The sequence below is a fragment of the Mobula hypostoma genome, chromosome 13 (assembly GCF_963921235.1).
Source record: "Mobula hypostoma chromosome 13, sMobHyp1.1, whole genome shotgun sequence".
Classification (NCBI taxonomy): Eukaryota; Metazoa; Chordata; class Chondrichthyes; order Myliobatiformes; family Myliobatidae; genus Mobula; species Mobula hypostoma.
Window position 1 is genome coordinate 97,721,718 of NC_086109.1, and position 20,288 is coordinate 97,742,005.

Here is a 20,288-nt window from a genome sequence, read left to right on the forward strand (position 1 = left end):
TTTCATCTTGTCTGCTGTGGCATCCTCATGCCTTCTTTTAGTCGTCCTGATCTCTGAAGTGCTCTCTTGCATTTCATATACTCTATAAGCACCTCATTTGTTCCTATCTGCCATATATCTTTTTCTTAACCACGGCCTCAATATCTCTTGAAAACCAAGATTCCTTACACCTGTTACCTTTACCGTTTATTCTGACAGGCACATACGAGCTTTGTGCTCTCAAAATTTCATTTTTGAAGGCCTCTCACTTACTGAGTACATCTTTGCCAGAAAACAGCCGGTCCCAAACCACACTTGCCAGATCATTTCTGATACCATCAAAATTGGCCTTTCTCCAATTTAGAATCTCAACCTGCAGGCCAAACCTATCTTTTTGCATATTTACTTTGAAACTAATGGCATTGTGGTGACTAGAATCAGTGTTCCCCTACATAAACTTCTGTCACCTCCCCTGTCTCATTCCATAATAGCGGATCAAGTATTGCATGGTTTCTGTTTGGGACTTCTATGTACTGATTAAGAAAATTTCCCTAAACACATTTGACAAACTCTATCCCATCTAGTCCTTTTACAGGAAGCCCAGAAAATATGTGGAGGTTAAAATCACCTACTATGAGCAGTGATTGATAAGCTTGTGGCCTAAGGTAGAAGGAGTCAATTTTGGAAAACCTAGCACATTTATTTTTCAACATAGTCCCCTCCTACGTTTACACAGTTAGTCCAGCGGTCGTGGAGCATACGGATCCCTTCTTTGTAGGAGTCGGCGTCTTGGACCTCCAGAAAGTGGTCCGCTACAGGAGTGATTAACCGGTTTGTCGCCTAAGGTAGAAGGAGATGAGTTATACAGTTCTTGTTACATGTACGTGCAGCTCAACTCTTTGAGTGATTATGCAGAAAGTTTGAAGTTAATAACTCATCTCCTTCTACCTTAGGCCACAAACTTGTCAATCACCCCTGCTGTGGACCACTTTCTGGAGGTCCAAGACGCTGACTTCTACAAAGAAGGGATCCGTATACTCCATGACCGCTGGACTAATTTTTTAATTTTATGAGGGGACTATGTTGAAAAATACGTGTGCTAGGTTTTCTAAAATTGACTCCTTCTACCTTAGGCCATGAATTTATCAATCACCTCTCATATAACAACCTTGTGTTTCTTGCAAAAGTCTGTGATCTCTCTACAAATTTTGTTTCTCTAAATCCCTCGGACAGTTAGGTAGTCTGTGATATAGCCCCATTAATGTAGTCATACCTTTCTTATTATTCATTTCTACCCATAACGGCGCACTAGGTGAGTTCTCCTGTCTGTGCTGACTGAGTACTGCCATGACATTTTCCCTGAGTAGTAATGCCACCCCTCCTCCTTTAATCCTTCCCGCTCTGTTGGGTCTAAAACAATGGAACCCTGGAATAATGAGCTGCCAGTCCTGCCCCTCCTGCAGCCAAGTCTCACTAACGGCTACAATAGCATAATTCTAGATGTTGATTCATGCCCTGGGTTCCTCCACCTTTCTTACAATACTACTTGGATTGAAATATACGCAGCTCAGAACACCAGTCGCAGTATGCTCAACCTTTTGATTCCTGACTTTGAGATTTTACCAGCATTTGCCTCCACAACCTCTTCACTAGCTGTTCTGCCACACTGGTTCCCATCTCCCTGCATTTCTAGTTGAAACCCTACCGTGTAGCACAAGCAAACCTTCCTGCGAGGATATTAGTGTCCTTCCAGTTTGGGTGCGAACAGTCTCTTCAATACAGGTCCCACTTTCCCTGGAAGAGAATCCAATGATTGAATACTTTGTAAATATTGTCCCCATGCAATTAGCTACACTGTATACAATTATAAAGAAAATATATTTACAAATTTCAGGTTTATTGAACAGTTAGTAAGGAAAAAAATTAAAGGCCCCATTACAGTCAACCCAGTCCAAATGTGCACATAAATTTGGAGCTCCTTTTGAAGTTATCTTTAACTCCCACACTTGACCCATGTTCTCTGTGAAAGCACACACCAACTGCTGATCACCCAAGTCCATCTCAAACAAATACGCCCCCCACACAGGAGTATTGGCCCATCTTCCTCGAAGCCATTCATCTTTACAAAGATGAGACAGCGTCCTCAGCCAACTTTCTGGAGTGGTTTAAATTAATATAGCAGGGGGATGGGAATCAGTAGGTTAAAGCTGAGAATGAGCCAGCAGAAATACAAGTAGATGAAAGGTGTAACATGAATGTAAGGAAGGACAAACCAATGATTGCGTACAAATGCAGACAGAGCAAAGAGTTAAATTGTACCAGAGAGGCAAAATTCAAAAGGGCAAAGAATGCAGGGCTGAGGTGCTGTATTTAAATGCGCATAGCACTTGGGATAAGGTGGATGAACTCATGGCGCAAATAGAGATTGGTCAGTATGACATTGTGGGCATCATTGAGTCGTGGTTGAAAAAGATCATAGTTGGGAGCTTAACACCAAACGATATGTTTTGTATTGAAAGGACAGGCAGGAAGGCATAGGCGGTGGTGTAGTTCAGTTAATAAGAGATGGAATTACATCTTTAGAAAGAGGTGACATAGAGTCGGAGAATGTTGAATCTTTGTGAAACTTCAAGGGTTAAAAAGAAAACCATTATGGAATCAAAGGCCTCCAAATGGTAGCCAAGATGTGGGGTTGAGATTGTAAAGGGAGCTAGAAAAGGCATGTTAGTATCACAATGAAATAAAGGGAATTACAGAGGAGAGGAGCTTGTCTAGGTGGATTGGAGGAGGATATTGGCGGGGATGACGGCAGAGCAGAGTTGGCACAAGCACAAGATAGATATATCCCATAGTAGACATTGCTCTCAAATGGCGGGGGTAGGTAACGGTGGCTGACAAGGGAAGTTTATGACTGCATAAAAGCCAAGGAAAGGGCATATAAGGTAGCAAAAATGAGTGGGAAGTTGGATGATTGGGAAGCTTTTAAGAAGGGAAGAGATGAAATATGAGGGCAGACTAGCCAATAACATAAAGCAGGACACCAAAAGATTTTTCAGTTATATGAAGAGTAAAAGAGAGGTGAGAGTTGATATTGGACCATTGGAAAATGATGCAGGTGAGGTAATGGGGGACAAAGAAATAGCAGATGAACTTAATGGGTACTCTGCAACTGTCTTCACTGTGGAAGATGGCAGCAGTGTGCCAGAGGTCCGTGAGTGTCAGGGAGCAGGAGTGAGTGCCATTGCTATTACAAAGTAAAAGTGCTAGGCAGACTCAAAGGTCTTAAGGTGGAGAAGTCACCTGGACTAGATGGACTACGTCCCAGAGTTCGAAGAGAGGTTGCTGAAGAGATAATGGATGCATTGGTCATAATCTTTCAAGAATGACTTGATTTTGGCATGGTCCTGGAAGACTGGAAGGTTCCAAATGTCACTTGACTCTTTAAGAAGGGAGGAAGGCAAAAGAAAGATTATAGGCCAGTTAACCTAACCTCAGAGGTTGTGATAGTGTTTGGAGTCTTTTATTAAGGCTGAGGTTTTGGGGTGCTTGGAGAAGAATGATAAAATAAGTCAAAGTCAGCATAGTTTCTGTAAAGGAAAATATTGCTTGACAAATCTGTTAGAGTTCATCGAGGGAGTAGCAAGCAGAGTGGACAAAGGGGAGGTAGTGGGTGTCATTTACTTGGATTTCCAGAAAGCATTTCGTAAGGTGCCACACATGAGGGTGCTTTACAAGATAAAATCCTATGGTGTTACAGGAAAGATACTGGCATGGACAGGCAGTAGGCAGCGAATGTGAATAAAAGGGGCCTTCTGCCAATCAGTCACTGCTTTATCCATGTTAGAATCTTTCCTTTGATACCATGGTCTTGTAGCTTGATAAGCAGCCTCATGTGTAGAACCTTGTTAATGGTTTCTGAAAATCCAAATACAGAATATCCACCTTTGTCTATCCTGCTTGTTAATTTTTTCAAAGAATTCCATCAGATTTGTCAGGTAAGATTTTCCTTGAGGAAATCATGCTGACAATTCCCTATTTTGTCATGTGCCATAAGTAACCTGAGACCTCATCCTCAATAATTGACTCGTAACATCTTCCAAACCACTGAGGTCGACTAACTGGCGTATAGTTTCCTTCCTCTATCTCTCTCCCTTCCTGAAGAGTAAAGTGACATTTGCTATTTTCCAGTCTTCCAGAACCATTCCAGAATCTAGTGGTCCTTGAAATATCATTACTAATGCCTCCACATCTTTTTAGCCACCTCTTTCAGTACCCTGGGGTGTACACCATCTGGTCCAGGAGACTTATCTACCTTCAGACCTTTCAGTTTCCCAAGAACCATCTCCCTAGTAATGGTAACTTCACTCACTTTATGACCCCTGACCACCTGGAACTTCCACCATACTGCTCGTGTCTTCCACAGAGAAGACTGATGCAAAATACATATTCATTTCTTCTGCCATTTCTTGTCCCCCATTATTACCTCCCCAGTATAGTTCTCCTATGGTCTATTATCCACTCTCGCCTCTTTTACACTTTCATGTATCTGAAAAAGCTTTTGGTATCCTCTTTAACATTACTGGCTAGCTAACTTTCATATTCCATCTTTATCTTAATGACATTTTTAGTTGCCTTCTGCTGGCTTTAAAAAAGCTTTCCAATCCTCTTAACTTCCCACTAATTTTTGCTCCATTATGTGCCCTCTCTTTGGCTTTGGCTTCTCTTGTTGGCCACAATTGTGTCATCTTGGCTTTGGAATACTACTTTCTCTTTGAGATGTATATATCCTGTGCCTTCTGAAATGCTTCCAGAAATTCCAGCCATTGCTGCTGTGCTGTCATCTTTGCTACTGTTCTTTTCCAATCAATTCTGAGCAACTTCTCCCTAATGCCTCTGTAATTCTCTTTACTCCACTGTAATACTGATATCTCTGACGTTATACTGATAATTTTCCTACTTCTGGCTTCATTTGCACATGGCATGGGTAGCAATCCTGAGGTCACAACTTTATAGAGTCCTACCCTTCAACTTAGCACCTAACTTCCTAAACATACTTTGCAGAACCTCATCACTCTTCCTGTCTTTGTCATTGGTACCTACATGGACTGCAGCCTCTGGCTGTTCCCCTCCCACTGAGTGAGCTTTGTCTTCTCAGGCTTCCCATCTCCAATTTGCCATTGCTCAGAGCATCAAAATGCTGTGAGCCGCTGTCTTTTCTACTCAACGGAGAGACAGAGTGAACTATGTCTTCTCATCTTCCAGTCTCATTTGACGCTGCTCAAAGCTGCTGAATCATGAGTGTGTATTGATATTAAAATCAGAAAATGCAAGAACATTTAGGAGGTTAGGAGAATCTGTGGCTTGAGATCACTGGCTTCAGTGGCAAGTGGGACCAGGAACTGGATCAAGCCTTCGATTAGCTAAATGCCCTGTTGCTCCTTGTCTTATGGAAGCTGGCCCACAAAGGCAACTTGCAGTCCACAGTGTGGCGTTCAAGATTTGGGTGGTCTAGTTCCTTGTGGATAGTCCCACCAGAAACAATCCTGACGTACAGTCACCGGTGTGTCGTCAGTAGCTTGGTGCTAAGTGTTCTACGTGAGCATGAGGTGGCCACTTTCTGCATTAAATACCAACTACCATTTTTCAGCCCATTTTTCCAGCTGGTCCAGATCCCAATTCAAGCTGTGTTTATATTTCCTGTCCACTACACCTCCAGTCTAGGTGTCATCCACAAATTTGCTGATCCATTTAACCACATTATCATCCTGATCATTGATATAGATGACAAACAGCAACAGACCCCGCACCAATCTCTGTGCACACCTCTAGTCACAGGCTTCCAGTCAGAGAGGCAACCCTCTACGACCACTCTCTGGCTTCTTCCACAAAGCCAATGACTAATCCAATTTACTACCTCATCTTCGATGCCAAATAACTGAATCATCTTGACCAACCTCCCATGCAGGACATTGTCAAATACATTGAGACAGCATCCACTGCCTTGCTTTCATCAGTTTTCCTGATAGCTTCCTCAAAAATCTCTTAAGATTGGTGAGACATGATCCATCCCACACAAAGCCATGCTGATCATCCCTAATCAGTCCTTGTCTGTCCAAATACTTATACTGTATATTCGGTCCCTGAGAATACCTTCCAATAATTCGCCCACTGCTGATGTTCGGCTCGCTGGCCTATGATTTCCTGGCTTATTCTTAAAACCTTTCTCTATCAATGGAACAATTTCAACTATCCTCTAATCTTCCAGCACCTCGTCCATTGCTAAGGATCTTTTAAATATCTTTGCTAGGACACTGTAATTTCTGCATAAGTCCCCCCACGGGCTCTAAGGGTCTACCTTGTCAGGCCCTAGGAATTTATCCACCCTAATTTTCCTCAAGACAGCAAACTCTTCCTCTGTAATATGTATATGGTCCATAACCTCACTGCTGCTTTGCCTAACTTCTAACTGTGTCTGTCTCCTGAGTAAGTACGGATGCAAAAAATCAATTTAACCTCATCTCTGTCCCTTCTGCGGAAGACTCTGGTTTTCACATTGGTCTGGTTAGACCCAAAATCCATTCCTGAGGGAATGCCTCAGAAGAGATGGTACTCGCTGTAGCCAAGGGTCAGTGTTGAACTGAGTGAATTTCAACCTTTTTGATAAATCTTCTGCAAATTTTAAATTGCTTGGAATTGAGGGGAAGATCTTGCTTGTGTCCTACCTAGCAAAGGAAGATAGTTCTGGTCTTCAGAAGCGAATTGTCTCCTGTTCAGAACATCTGTCACAGCTCCTCAAGAAATAATCTGTTACTCAGTAAGCCTTCAGCCTCTTCAGAAATGGTTTTCTTTCTGACAGAGTTGGGTCATGTGGTGACCATCACTGATAGAGCAGCTGACTGCTGCTCAGTTCATTTCCATTCCAACTCAGTAATGCAATGCTGCAATCCAGGCCTGGCCTGAGAAGTTGTATCTATACAACACAGGTGGTGGGCAGTGGCTATTACTGAGTCCACTCACCAGAGCCCACTAATGTTCACAGCTAACTAGAGGCCAGCACAAATGCAGAGTGGATGAAATTTGTTCTTCTGTGAATGGTTTGCAAAACCCAACACCAAAGTTTTTCCTCACTGACAGGATGTATATCAAGGACACTTTGGAGCACTCTTCACTGAACCTAACTCCAACTGCTGAGGTTCAGTGTCATGCAGAACAAAACAACCTTGATCAACACAACCCCCTAAAGAAGAGTTCCTCCATCAGGGCTGCCCATTGTTAGATTCTATTTGCTGCCCAACGTGCATCTCAACTCACTGTGGTGCCATTTGGAAGCAACCCACAGCTTTGCAGACTCTTCACACAGAGACACCTGAAAACCATCTACCTTCCCTCAGTACTACACTTATCAATTCCATGTCCATTGCTGCTTTGTCAAATTCTGGGAGCTCCCTCACCAGTATCACGTGGAACAAACTCACTAGGACTGCAGTAGTTTGTCTTGCCTTCTGGGGGTTAGTTAGGGAATAAACAATAACTTAAGGGACACTCATTTTTGATTTAAAATCATCAACAAAAAAGGCCAATCTTGTTAGATTTGGCACCCTGTTGGTCCCCTGTTTCTGTCTCTTTACGTCATTGTTTAGTCACATTTTGCATCTGTGTGTGATTGTTTCTGCAAAGCAGCTTGGGCAGTGGTACTCTGTTAAACTGGGACAATGATTTTGGCAGGAATGAATACCGGATTCTCCGACAAGGTATCATCGACATGGTCTTTGCCACTGAAATGACCAAACACTTCGAACACGTCAATAAGTTTGTGAATAGCATCAACAAGCCTTTGGCTGGATTGGAGGAAAATGGCATTGGGGTAAGCATGGTATTGTATTCTGTCCCGCTCAATCCTGCTGTCCAGTACATAGTTAAATCATTGATCAGAATGTGCATTGTGATGTTCAGTGGTGTCCCACTTCCTAAAGAGTTGTTGCATTGACAGAATAAAAATGGATAAGTAAGTTCTGTATTGATTTCAGACCAATTCTGGCTGAGTAATTCTAATTTAGTGCACTGGCAAGCAGAATATTGGGAATGTGTCTGCGTGCAAGCAGGTCGGCGGTGGGGCAGGGGTGGGTGGTGTTGGTGTCTGTGCACAAACAATTTGGGGAACTGGACGCTATGGTACCTATGCTGGCAGGATTGGTTTTGAACAACAGCACCTAATGTTGAGTTGAAGGGCAGGCAGTTCTGAGGGCAGCTTCCAGTGATTTGATTATAGATTTCTTCTTTTTACAATGTTATTTTGGGTTTCATCTGAATGTCCGCAGGAGACCAGCAAGACATAATGTGTGTGGAATCATAAGGTAGTTTGTAATCCACTGTAAGGAATGTGTTGCTTAATGAAAGTCCCCCCACACACCGTGGCTTGATGTGTATCTCCCCACCCCTGCACATGCCATGGTTTGACATGCACCCTTTAAATGACTGTCTAATTCACTTCCACACCAGGCACACTGGGGACTCCACTTCCAGATGCTTTCTTAGGCCCTGTATAAAGCAAGGAGTGTACGTTAAGCATGGCAGGGATGTGTGTAAAGTGTTGTGAACCTTGATCACTGTACTTGTTCTGATGATGAAAAAATTATTCACTGAAGCTATTTGTGCCCAGAGAACAAGTGGTTCTAAATATCTGGCAAAGGCTTGGAACCACGTAGCATATTGCTTCGCAAACACGAGGAAATCTGCAGATGCTGGAAATTCAAGCAGCACACACAAAATGCTGGTGGCGTTTCAGGCTGAGACCCTTCGTCAGGATTAACCTACTGGACGTCAGGACTAACAGGTTAATCCTGACAAAGGGTCTCGGCCTGAAACGTCAACTGTGCTTCTTCCTATGGATGCTGTCTGGCCTGCTGCGTTCCACTAGCATTTTGTGTATGCAGCATATTGATTTTTGTGTTTGTTATTGAGGGGTAGTGTAGAGCACGCCAGGATGCTAACATCTACTACCATTCTTTGGCTTCTCCCACAAAGCTAATGTTTAATCCAACTTAATACCTCATTTTGAATGCTAAACAACTGAATCTTCTTGACAAAACTCCCATCGGGACCTTTGTTAAAGTCTACATAGATAACATCCACTGCCTTGCCTTCATCACCTTTCCTGGTAACTTCCTCAAAAAGCTCGATAAGATTGGTTAGGCATACCCACCACATACGAATCATAGAATCATAGAACTCTACAGTACAGAAAACAGGCCATTCGGCCCATCTAGTCTGTGCCGAAACATTATTCCACTAGTCCCACTGCCCTGCATCCAGTCCATAACATTACAGACCTCTCCCATTCATGTACATATCCAACTTATTCTTAAAACTTAAGAGTGAGCCCACATTTACCATGTCAGATGGCAGCTCGTTCCACACTCCCACCTCTCTGAGTGAAGAAGTTCCCCCTGAACATTTCCCTTTCACCCTAAAGCCATGTCCTCTCGTATTTATCTCTCCTAATCTAAGTGGAAAGAGCCTATTCACATTTACTCTGTCTATACCCCTCATAATTTTGTAAACCTCTATCGAGTCTCCCCTCATTCTTCTATGTTTCAAGGAATAAAGTCCTAACCTGTTCAGACTTTCCCTGTAACTCAACTCCTGAAGACCCGGCAACATCCTAGTAAATCTTCTCTGCACTCTTTTAATCTTACTGATATTCTTCCTACAGTTAGGTGACCAGAACTGTACACAATACTCCAAATTTTGTCTCGCCAATCTCTTATACAACCTCCCGGTAACATCCCAACTCCTATACTCAATACTTCGATTTATGAATGCCAGGATGTCTATCCAAATACTCATATCCAGTTCCTTAAAATCATTTTCAATAACCTTCCCACTACTTATGTCAGGCTTATCAGTCTATAATTTCCTAGTTTGTTCTTAGAGCCTTTCTTAAACAGTGGAGCAACATTGGCTAACCTCTAATTCTTTGGTATCCCACCTGTCACTAAGGATGATTTAAATATCTCTGCTAGGGCCCTGATAATTTCTGCACTTGCCTCCACAGGGTTTGAGGGAACATCTTACCAGGCCTTCGTGATTTATCCACCCTAATTTGTCTCAGGGTAGCAAACACCTCGGTAATCTGTACAGGGTCGAAGAAGTTGATGCCTCTTTGCCTCACTTTTATAGACTCTGTGTCCATCTACTGAGCAAATACAGGTGCAAAAAATTCATTTGAGATCTCTCCCATCTTTTTTGGCTCCACGCATGGATTACCATTCTGATCTTCCAGAGGACCAATATTTTCCCTTGTGATCCTTTTGCTCTTAACATATCTGTAGAATCCCTTAGTATTCTCCTTCACCTTGCTGGCTAAGCAATTTCATGCCTTTTTTAATCCAACCTGATTTCTTTCTTAAGTGTTCTCTTGCATTTCTTATAGTCCATAAGCACTTCATTTGTTCCTATCAGCAATACACCTCTTTTTTTTCTTAACCAGCGCCTCAATATCTCTTGAAAACCAAGGTTCCCTGCATCTGTTATCTTTATCATTATGACAGGCATATACAAGCTTTGCAACACACAAAAAATACTGATGGAACTCAGTAGGCCAGGCAGCATCTGTGGAAGAGAGTAAACAGTTGCCGTTTTGGGCTGAGACCCTTCATCGTGTTTGGACGTTCAAGCTTTGTGCTTTCAAAATTTTACCTTTGAGGACCTCCTACTTACCAAGTACACCTTTACCAGAAAACAGCCCGTCCCAATCCACACTTGCCAGATCCTTCCTGACACCATCAAAATAGGCCTTTCTCCAATTTAGAATCTCAACCCGTAGATTAGATCTGCCTTTTTCCATATTTACTTTGAAACTAATGGTTTTGTGAATACCAGATGCAAAGTGTTCATCTACACAAACGTGTTGCCTGTCCTGTCTGATTCCCTAATAACAGATCAAGAATTGCATACTTTCTTGTTGTGACTTCGACATACTGATTTTTTTTAAAAAAACTTTCCTGAGGGCATTTAACAAACTCTATCCATATAGTCCTTTTACAGTATGGGAGTCCCAGTCAATATGTGGAAAGTTAAAATCACCAACATCTTTAAGTTTCTTGCAATAGTCTGCAATCTCTCTACAAGTTTGTTCCACTATTTTGATTGGACTGTTGGGTGGTCTGTAATATAACCCCATTAACGTGGTCATACTTTTCTTATTTCTCAGTCCATCCATAACGCCTCACTAGACGAGTTCTCCAGTCTATCCTGACTGAGCACTGCCATGATATTTTCCTTGACTAGTACTGCCACCTCTCCTCCCTTAATGCCTCCCACTCTGTTGCGTCTAAAATGGAACCCCAGAAAACTGAGCTGCCAGTCCTGCCCCTCTGCAGCTAAGTCTCTCTAAGGCTGCAGTATCCTGACTCCAGGTGTTGATCCACGCCTTGAGCTCATCCATCTTTTCTACAATGCTTCTTGTATTGAAATATACACAGCTTAGGACACTGGTCGCGCCATACTCAATCTTTTGATTCCTGACTTTGAGGTCTTAACAACACCTGTCACCACAACCTCTCCTCCATGCGTTCTGGCGCACTGGTTCCCATCCTCCGCAACTCAAGTTTAAACCACCCTGTGCAGCACTAGCAAACCTTCCTGATGGGATATTAGGCCCCTTCCATTTCAGGTGCAAACTGTCCCTTCTGTACAGGTCTCACCTTCCCTCGAAGAGAGCCCAGTGATCTAAAAATGTTATGCCCTCCCTCCTACACCAATTCCAAAACCACATGTTAAGAAATCTTCCTATTTCTGGCCTCACTAGCATGTGGCACAGGTAGCAATCCTGAGATCACAACCCTGGAGGTCCTGCCCTTTAACTTAGCACCTAACTCCCTGAATCTGTGCACTTTGCTGAACCTCTGGCTGTTCACCCTCCCACTTGAGTGCTGAGGACTCGACCTGAGATACCTGGACTCTACCACCCAGGAGGCAACATACCATCCAGGAATCTTGTTTTCATCCACAGAACCTCCTGTCCATTACCCTTACTAACAAATCCCCTATCACCACAGCGTGCCTCTTCTCCCCCCTTCCCTTCTGTGTCGCAAAGCCAGACTCAGTGCCAGAAACTTGACCACTGTGATTTTCCTCTGCTAGGTCATTCTCTTCCCCCACCCCCCCAACAGTATTCAAAGTGATGTACCTGTTGTTGAGGGGGATGGCCACAGGGGTACAGGGATTCTTTGCACTGGCTCCTTAACCCCTTTCTCCTTCCTGACTGTCACCCAGTTTCCTGTGTCTTACACCTTGGATGTAACTGCTTCTCTATATGTCCTATCTTTCATCCCCTCAGACTCCTGAATGATCTGGAGTTTATCCAGTTCCAGCTCCAACTCCCTAACATGAAGTGTTAGAAGCTGCAGCTGGATGCACTTCATGCAGGTGTGGTCGATAGGAACATAGGAGGTCTCCCTGGCTTTCCACGTCCTGCAAAGGGAGCTTTCCACTATCCTGCCTGGCGTCTCTACTGTTCCTTAACTGAGCAACTATAAAGAAGGAAGAGCAATAGACTTGGGCAAAACAAAAATTGTACCTACAGCTATTTTGCCTTATCTGACTGAAAAAGTCTGTGATAAAGGCTGCGAACTTATGTGACTGGAGCTGAGCAGACCTGCCAGAACTCTTGAGTTTGTATCTAGTTGGTGAAGAATTTTGCTTCACCCAGCATACCCAATGTATGCTCAAAAGAGAGTAAACTTTCCTTCCTCACTGAATTATTCAATTTTATGAGATCAACACAGATCCTCACTGTGCCATCTGGCTCAGGAACAGGAACAATGCCTGCACACCCACTAGAGTTTATAACTCTAGTTATGATGTCAGGCGCCTCCATTCTCTCGTTCAGCTTTGACTGGTCATCAATGGGACTGGTGTATGCCTTGCTGTGGTCAGAGAGTAGGGTGTCACTCCTGGCCTCAGTTGGATAGGGTACTCTTGTTTCAATGCCCCCAGGCCTGGTAACGACTCCAGGTACTTCTCATGGTTCAGCTTGTCGATGGCATGTCGCCTCAGTAGTGGTGAGGAGATTCTGAACAACATAGACATCCTCCTTTAATTGTTTCTCATTTTTACAGATGGAAGTAGTAAACATTCCTTTCACAGTGAGCTTATGTTTCCCTGGCCCCATGAGCACTTAGCCCCATTTAGCATAATCCCTGTTTCCTTTGCCAGTTTTGTGAACAGACATTTGGGGATGGCTTTGACATCTGCTGCAGTGTCTATTTTGAATGTCATTGCCTCACTTTACAACTGAACCATTGTACATCAGCCTCATGTATTTGAATCTAGAGCCCCAAGGAAAGCTCTTTCTTCATCTGAATCACGGTAGTCTTTGACCTCCTGAAGAACTGTTTTAGAATGAGACTGGCTTTTATAATGGCCAACTCTATTGGTGGCATTTCACTTTTGTTGGACGGAGCTCTTTGACTTGAAATGGAGACTTGCCACATCGCCTGCAGTTGGACATTTTACCTGCAGTTTGTTTCGCTGGTCTGTTTGAGCTGAGCTGTCCTGTCACTTCTTTCTTTAGTCTTTCTGACTGCATCTTATTTGTAGCCTTCTTTTTGTACAGCTTCTAGCTTTACCTCGGCATCATTTTCTTGCCAGAGTTTGCCTGTTACTGATGGACGTTCTCACTCTACCTGACCATAGTAACAGCTTTCTCTTGTGTGAGATTTGCCTGCAACTGAAATCTCTGACAATTTGTTGTCCAGTAGCCCAACAATAATCTGTCTATAATGAAATCATCTCTCAGATTTCCAGATGCACAGTTGTCTGACAGGGCCCACAATGCCATGATGAAGTCATTTGCACTTTCATCTTGCTCCTGTTTTCTGGAGGTGAACTTTGATCTGTCATATCACATTTTGCTTTCCTGTGAAATATTCTTTGAATTTGTCCTGCACTGTTTTGTACTCCTTTTTTTCTGAGCATCTGTCAGCTCTAATCCACCCATGATGTCATCTGCTTTGTCACCCATGCAGCATATCAGTGTGTTTGATACTCTTCTGAAGCCTGAGTGAGATTGTTTGCAACCCTAAATCTCTCAAAGCATCTGAGCCATCTCTCAAAGTCCCCTGGTTTAGAGAACTCAACTGTCTCGGGTGGGCTTTATTAGGTAAGTAGATGTAGGTACTGCAGGTATTTGCTCCATTTTCATGTTTGTTTATTATTTTATTTATTTGGACAACAAAAGTCTTCTTTCCCTGAAAGTTTGACTGACTTGTCTGCTGTGTCTGTGTCTCTGTGCACTTCCCCAGGCTAGTGGCCCACAGATTATTACAATGTATCCACTTTTGGATGCAGTTTGAAGGCGTTGCCTAGCAACCCTGGACCTTTCTCAGCTCAGCCTCATGGTGCATACATTTAGCAACTAGCATAGGCTGTTTAGGTTGATAAGTCTCTGGATATTTTTCAAAGATGTATGTGAATAAGAATAGTCTTACTGTAAATTCTTTCTTGTTGGGGATCTAATATCTGTAGCACCAATTCATCAATGACCAACCACTTACGACACCAGCATGCAGGATACTCAACTGAACTTTGTTGCCAACCCTCCTTGTACAGTATATGAACTCCTCCCATGGGGGAGTGGCAGAGGAGTACCACTATGAGCCACCACTACACTGCTCACCACCACCAACAATGTAGTTCCAGTCCATTCAAATTGAGTAGTTCAATGCATCTTGTGAAACTGAAATATTCAATGTCTTTGCAGTTGAAGAACCCATTGAAAAAAATGGCCAGCAATCTGAATCAAGTCAAAGTACATAATGTCACCATATAAGACCTAGAGATTCATTTTTTGAAGGCATTTATAGGAAAAAAGAAAATGCAACAATTTATGAAAAATTATATATAAAGACAAACAACCAATGTGTAAAAGGGGACAAATTGAGCAATTTAAAAAATGTAAATAATACTGAGAACATGAATTGTAGAGCCCTGACGTTTCACCATTGAGGTGAGTGAAGTTTTCCATGCTGGTTCAGGAGCCTGATTGTTGTAGGATAATAACTGTTCCTGAACTTGGTAGTGTGGAATTTAAGGCTGCTGTACCTCCTCCCTAATGGTGGTATCTGCTATTTCCCAAACTGTAAATGTCCCACTCCACTGAAACAAGTTTTGCTTTAGTGTCTGCAGGAGTCATTCTGGTCCTGGTGCTGGCTGGCATACCCAATGTCAAGCCCTCAGCTTCCTGTGAAGTATTGCCTCACTTCCAGTATGGGCGTGTGACTGGGATGGGGCATCCTCTGATGCCGACAGGGAAGGCATCTTTCCTGATCTGCATTGTGTGATTGTTGAACCACTGTTAGTTATATTATGTCACCTCATCCTATGTGGTTCCCAATTGTAGTCCCATTAGGTAGCTTCACCCTGGTTGAAGAACTGAGCTGCTAATTTTTGGAAGCCATTGGGTTTGCTGGTGGCATCTCTCCCTGGAGACCTGCCTTTGGGCTAAGTGACTGCCATTCCTGTGAAGAGGGGAACAGAGATCCCTGTGTGTGATGGAGAAGGTGAAGATGCAACTGATGGGAGGGTGTAGGATTTTCTTCACATACGAACTTGGTGCCTTTGTTCACCCTTCAGTTTCAGGTGTGGTGGGAGGAGGTGGGGAAGACACTGTAGCTTTGTCTTCTCCCACCAGCAACATGTTGTGCTTGGTGAACTACAGTGAACTTTCGTTGTTTTATCACAGAGTGGCAGAAGCAATGAGGATTCATCCAGTTTCAACCTCAGCTCCACTGATAACCGAACTTTGATCAAGCGCATGCTAATTAAATGTGCTGATATCTCCAACCCCTGTAGACCGCTGCAATTCTGTATTGAGTGGGCGGCCCGTATTTCAGAGGAATACTTTGCTCAGGTGACGTGCTGAAGTTTTAATTTAACATTATCCCTGGTCTTTGTAAACAGCGACTATATTAAAATATAGTAAACTGAATAGCAGCAGTAGTTGCAAGTACAAATTTTGAGCATAAAATATTGACTGGCTACATTTGAAATGTCGCCTTCCTCCTTGAACAATTATTTCCTCCACAGGTAGCTTGCCCATATTCCCAGATTCTGGACTCAAACTTTTAATCCCTTTGAAGCATGACCCTGCTTCAGGTCACCACACAGTTCTGTTTGGCAAGTCTTTTACCTGTGCAAAACAATCATGTGTCACCTAGCCCATCTCATCTCTGCTGAACTGGTAGTCACCTCATCCCTGCATCCTGAAGAATTTATCTCCCGACGTCTGCTTCGAAGTATACAGAGACTTTCCTTTCAAAGAGTCAAGGGTTTCACTTTGCCTCAGCGCTCCATTGAAGTAGTGGCCAGGAGTTGTAGACCACCCACAAGAGGAAGTGTATTTCCCACATCCGCTCTGGGAGTTGCCCATGACTTTTCCCATATCCAGTGCATACTTTTAGCCTTCCAACCCCTCGTTCCAATTATCACTCGGAGAAAATTTCTGCCTCTTACTAGTTAGAAAACATGACTTTGATTTTCGTTCCTTATAGCATGCTGAATTAAAAGTGATCCCATAGATTCCAGATCAACACTTTTAATAATTATTTTTTGGTTCTTTTAACACTGAAAATTAGGAACTCTGGTGATCAGGATGTGGCCAGCAACTGAGCTATTTCATGCTCCGTTTTTGTTTTAATGGCAGCTACATAAAATCGAATCCTCTGCAGAATTGTGCAGAAGTTATTGTCAGATGTTTGCTCCTTTCCCCGTCCCTGTGTAGGTGTTACAGGTTCGGCTGTTTGCTCCGTTCCCCGTCCCTGTGTAGGTGTTACAGGTTCGGCTGTTTACTCCTTTCCCTGTCCCTGTGTAGGTGTTACAGGTTTGGCTGTTTACTCCTTTCCCCGTCCTTGTGTAGGTGTTACAGGTTCGACTGTTTACTCCTTTCTCTGTCCCTGTGTAGGTGTTACAGGTTCGGCTGTTTGCTCCGTTCCCCGTCCCTGTGTAGGTGTTACAGGTCGGCTGTTTACTCCTTTCCCCGTCCTTGTGTAGGTGTTACAGGTCGGCTGTTTACTCCTTTCCCTGCCTCTGTGTAGGTGTTACAGGTCGGCTGTTTACTCTTTTCCCCGTCCCTGTGTAGGTGTTACAGGTTCGGCTGTTTACTCCTTTCCCCATCCCTGTGTAGGTGTTACAGGTCGGCTGTTTACTCTTTTCCCCGTCCCTGTGTAGGTGTTACAGGTTCGGCTGTTTGCTCCGTTCCCCGTCCCTGTGTAGGTGTTACAGGTTCGGCTGTTTGCTCCGTTCCCTGTCCCTGTGTAGGTGTTACAGGTTCGGCTGTTTACTCCTTTCCCCGTCCCTGTGTAGGTGTTACAGGTCGGCTGTTTACTCTTTTCCCCATCCCTGTGTAGGTGTTACAGGTTCGGCTGTTTACTCCTTTCCCCGTCCCTGTGTAGGTGTTACAGGTTCGGCTGTTTACTCCTTTCTCTGTCCCTGTGTAGGTGTTACAGGTCGGCTGTTTACTCCTTTCCCTGTCCCTGTGTAGGTGTTACAGGTTCGGCTGTTTACTCCTTTCCCCATCCCTGTGTAGGTGTTACAGGTCGGCTGTTTACTCTTTTCCCCGTCCCTGTGTAGGTGTTACAGGTCGGCTGTTTACTCCTTTCTCTGTCCCTGTGTAGGTGTTACAGGTTCGGCTGTTTGCTCCGTTCCCCGTCCCTGTGTAGGTGTTACAGGTTCGGCTGTTTGCTCCGTTCCCTGTCCCTGTGTAGGTGTTACAGGTCGGCTGTTTACTCTTCTCCCCGTCCCTGTGTAGGTGTTACAGGTTCGGCTGTTTGCTCCGTTCCCTGTCCCTGTGTAGGTGTTACAGGTCGGCTGTTTACTCTTTTCCCCGTCCCTGTGTAGGTGTTACAGGTTCGGCTGTTTGTTCCGTTCCCCGTCCCTGTGTAGGTGTTACAGGTTCGGCTGTTTGCTCCGTTCCCCGTCCCTGTGTAGGTGTTACAGGTTCGGCTGTTTACTCCTTTCCCCATCCCTGTGTAGGTGTTACAGGTTCGGCTGTTTACTCCTTTCCCCGTCATGTGTAGGTGTTACAGGTTTGGATGTTTGCCCCTTTCCCCGTCCCTGTACCTAGTGCTGATGAGGGACAGTGACTTTTAGAGCTATTTAGTGTGAAAGGTGGAGGTGCATATTGCCTTTAGAGGAAGTGTTTATATCCCAGGCCAGAGCAATCAGAGGGCTGAGAGGTTGTTATTTCACACTGCCGTTGTTCCTCTTTGCTCACAAACTCCTCCAAGCTCCAAGCAGGAAGAAACCCTATGGTCCAGAACCCACAGTCCTACCAAACTGCGACTCTTTATGTTTGTATAAACCCTTTCATGTGCAAGATATGATGGATTAGTTGATCTTTTTGATGGTCTGGTGTCTGAATCAACTTCTCTCTTGCAGACTGATGAGGAGAAGCAGAAAGGCCTCCCTGTGGTAATGCCTGTGTTTGACAGAAAGAGCTGCAGTATCCCCAAGTCTCAGATTTCCTTCATTGATTATTTTATAACTGATATGTTTGATGCCTGGGATGGTAAGCACTTTCACATTTCCTGAATAGGCACTGCAGTAAGTTCAATAATTGTTTCAGCATAGCATAGTAGAGGCCCTTCAACCCACAGTGTAGTGATGACCTTTTAACCTATCCAATATCAATCTAACCCTTCTCTCCTGCATACCCTCCATTTTTCAATCGTCTCTATGTCTATCTAATGTTCCTAATGTACCTGCCTGTACCACCACCTCTTGCAAGGCGTTTCATGTGGCCGCCACTCTGCGTGTAAAATGCCTGCCTTGACATCCCCGATTATCCCCGAGAGCATTGTCCTGTTGGGGAATTAAACAGTGAAACATCCATCACATCCTTGTTTTCCATCACTTGTTTATTCAGTTGGGGTTCATAACCAGTGGTTTTTGGTTCATCGAGGCAGTAGCTTATTTCAGACAACTCGAACAAAAATTAATTGAGAAAATACCCTGTATTCCCTTTGTTTATTTGGGACACTGTTGCTTAGTTGGGACAAGAGACTGTTGCCAAATAGTTTCTAACAAGCATCAGTCATGTGCACTTGCTTGGCTGTTTGACACAAAGCTCATGCTTTGAGCGATCAGTTTTTTAAACAGTGTCGGTTTCATGTGTTTGTGTTGGGGAATAATGAGCGATAAGACAATTCAGAACTGTTGCTCAATGCAGTTTTAAGCTTGAAGATGACAAATGGTTGAGAGTGAAAATGAAATGACTTCACGAATTCAGGTTAGGAACTATGAAGAATTTGAAGGTATCGACAGTCATCTTGAATGTTACAATGAAAATGAAGATTTGGACGGTGAAATCAGGGCTAAAATAATTCCTCCTTACCTCTGTTCTAAAGGGTCGACCCTCTATTTTGAGGCCGAGCCCTCTATTCTGGATACCCCAACCACAGGGAATATCCTCTCCACATCCACCCTATCTAGTCCTTTCAACATTCGGTACATTTCAATGAGATCCCCACACATTCTTCTAAATTCCTGTGAGCACAGGCCCAAAGCATCCAAACGCTTTTCATATGTTAATCCCTTAATTCCCGAAATCATCCTCATGAACCTCCTCTGGACTGTCTCCAATGACAACACATCCTTACTGTGATATGGGGCCCAAAACTGTTGACAGTACTCCAAGTGTGGCCTGACTAGTGTCTTATAAAGCTTCAACATTACCTCCTTGTTTTTATATTCTATTCCCCTTGAAACGAATGCCAACATTGCATTTGCCGCCCTTACCACAAACTCAACCTGTAAATTAACCTTCTGGGGGTCTTGCAGAAGTACTCCTAAGGCCCTCTGTACCTCTGATGTTTGAGTTTTCTGCCCATTTAGATAATAGTCTGCACTTTTGTTCCTTTTTCCAAAATGTATTATCGTACATTTCCCAACACTGTATTCCCTCTGCCACTTTTTTGCCCATTCTTTCAATTTGTCTAAGTCTTGCTGCAATCAGATTGCTTCCTCAGCACTACCTACCCCTCCACCTATCTTCATATCATCTGCAAACTTTGCCACAAGCTATCATTTCCATTATCTAAATCATTAGATAATGACCCCTGAGGAACACCACTAGTCACTGGCAACCAACCAGAGTAGGCCCCCTTTATTCCCACTTGCTGCCTCCTGCCTGTCAGCCGTTCCTCTATCCATTTCAGTATCTTTTCCTGTAACGCAATGGGATTTTATCTTGTAAGCAGCCTCATGTGTGGCACCGTATCAGATGTCTTCTGAAAATCCAAGTAAGTGAC

The 20,288-nt window shown here is 43.7% G+C and overlaps 1 protein-coding gene across 8 annotated transcripts in view; it reads left to right on the plus strand.

Moving 5' to 3' along the window:
* Positions 1 to 20,288, plus strand: part of pde8a (phosphodiesterase 8A) — a 145,964-nt gene that overhangs the window by 124,497 nt on the left and 1,179 nt on the right. For 6 of the 8 annotated variants that reach the window (XM_063066321.1, XM_063066320.1, XM_063066326.1 and 3 more), the window contains 3 exons: positions 7,705 to 7,843; positions 15,725 to 15,892; positions 18,418 to 18,547. In XM_063066321.1, the coding sequence (XP_062922391.1) occupies positions 7,705 to 7,843; positions 15,725 to 15,892; positions 18,418 to 18,547 (437 nt within the window). Of the gene's footprint in view, positions 1 to 7,704; positions 7,844 to 14,009; positions 14,144 to 15,724; positions 15,893 to 18,417; positions 18,548 to 20,288 lie in introns of those variants that run through there. The other 2 variants (XR_010020210.1, XM_063066327.1) reach the window with 2 other exon arrangements.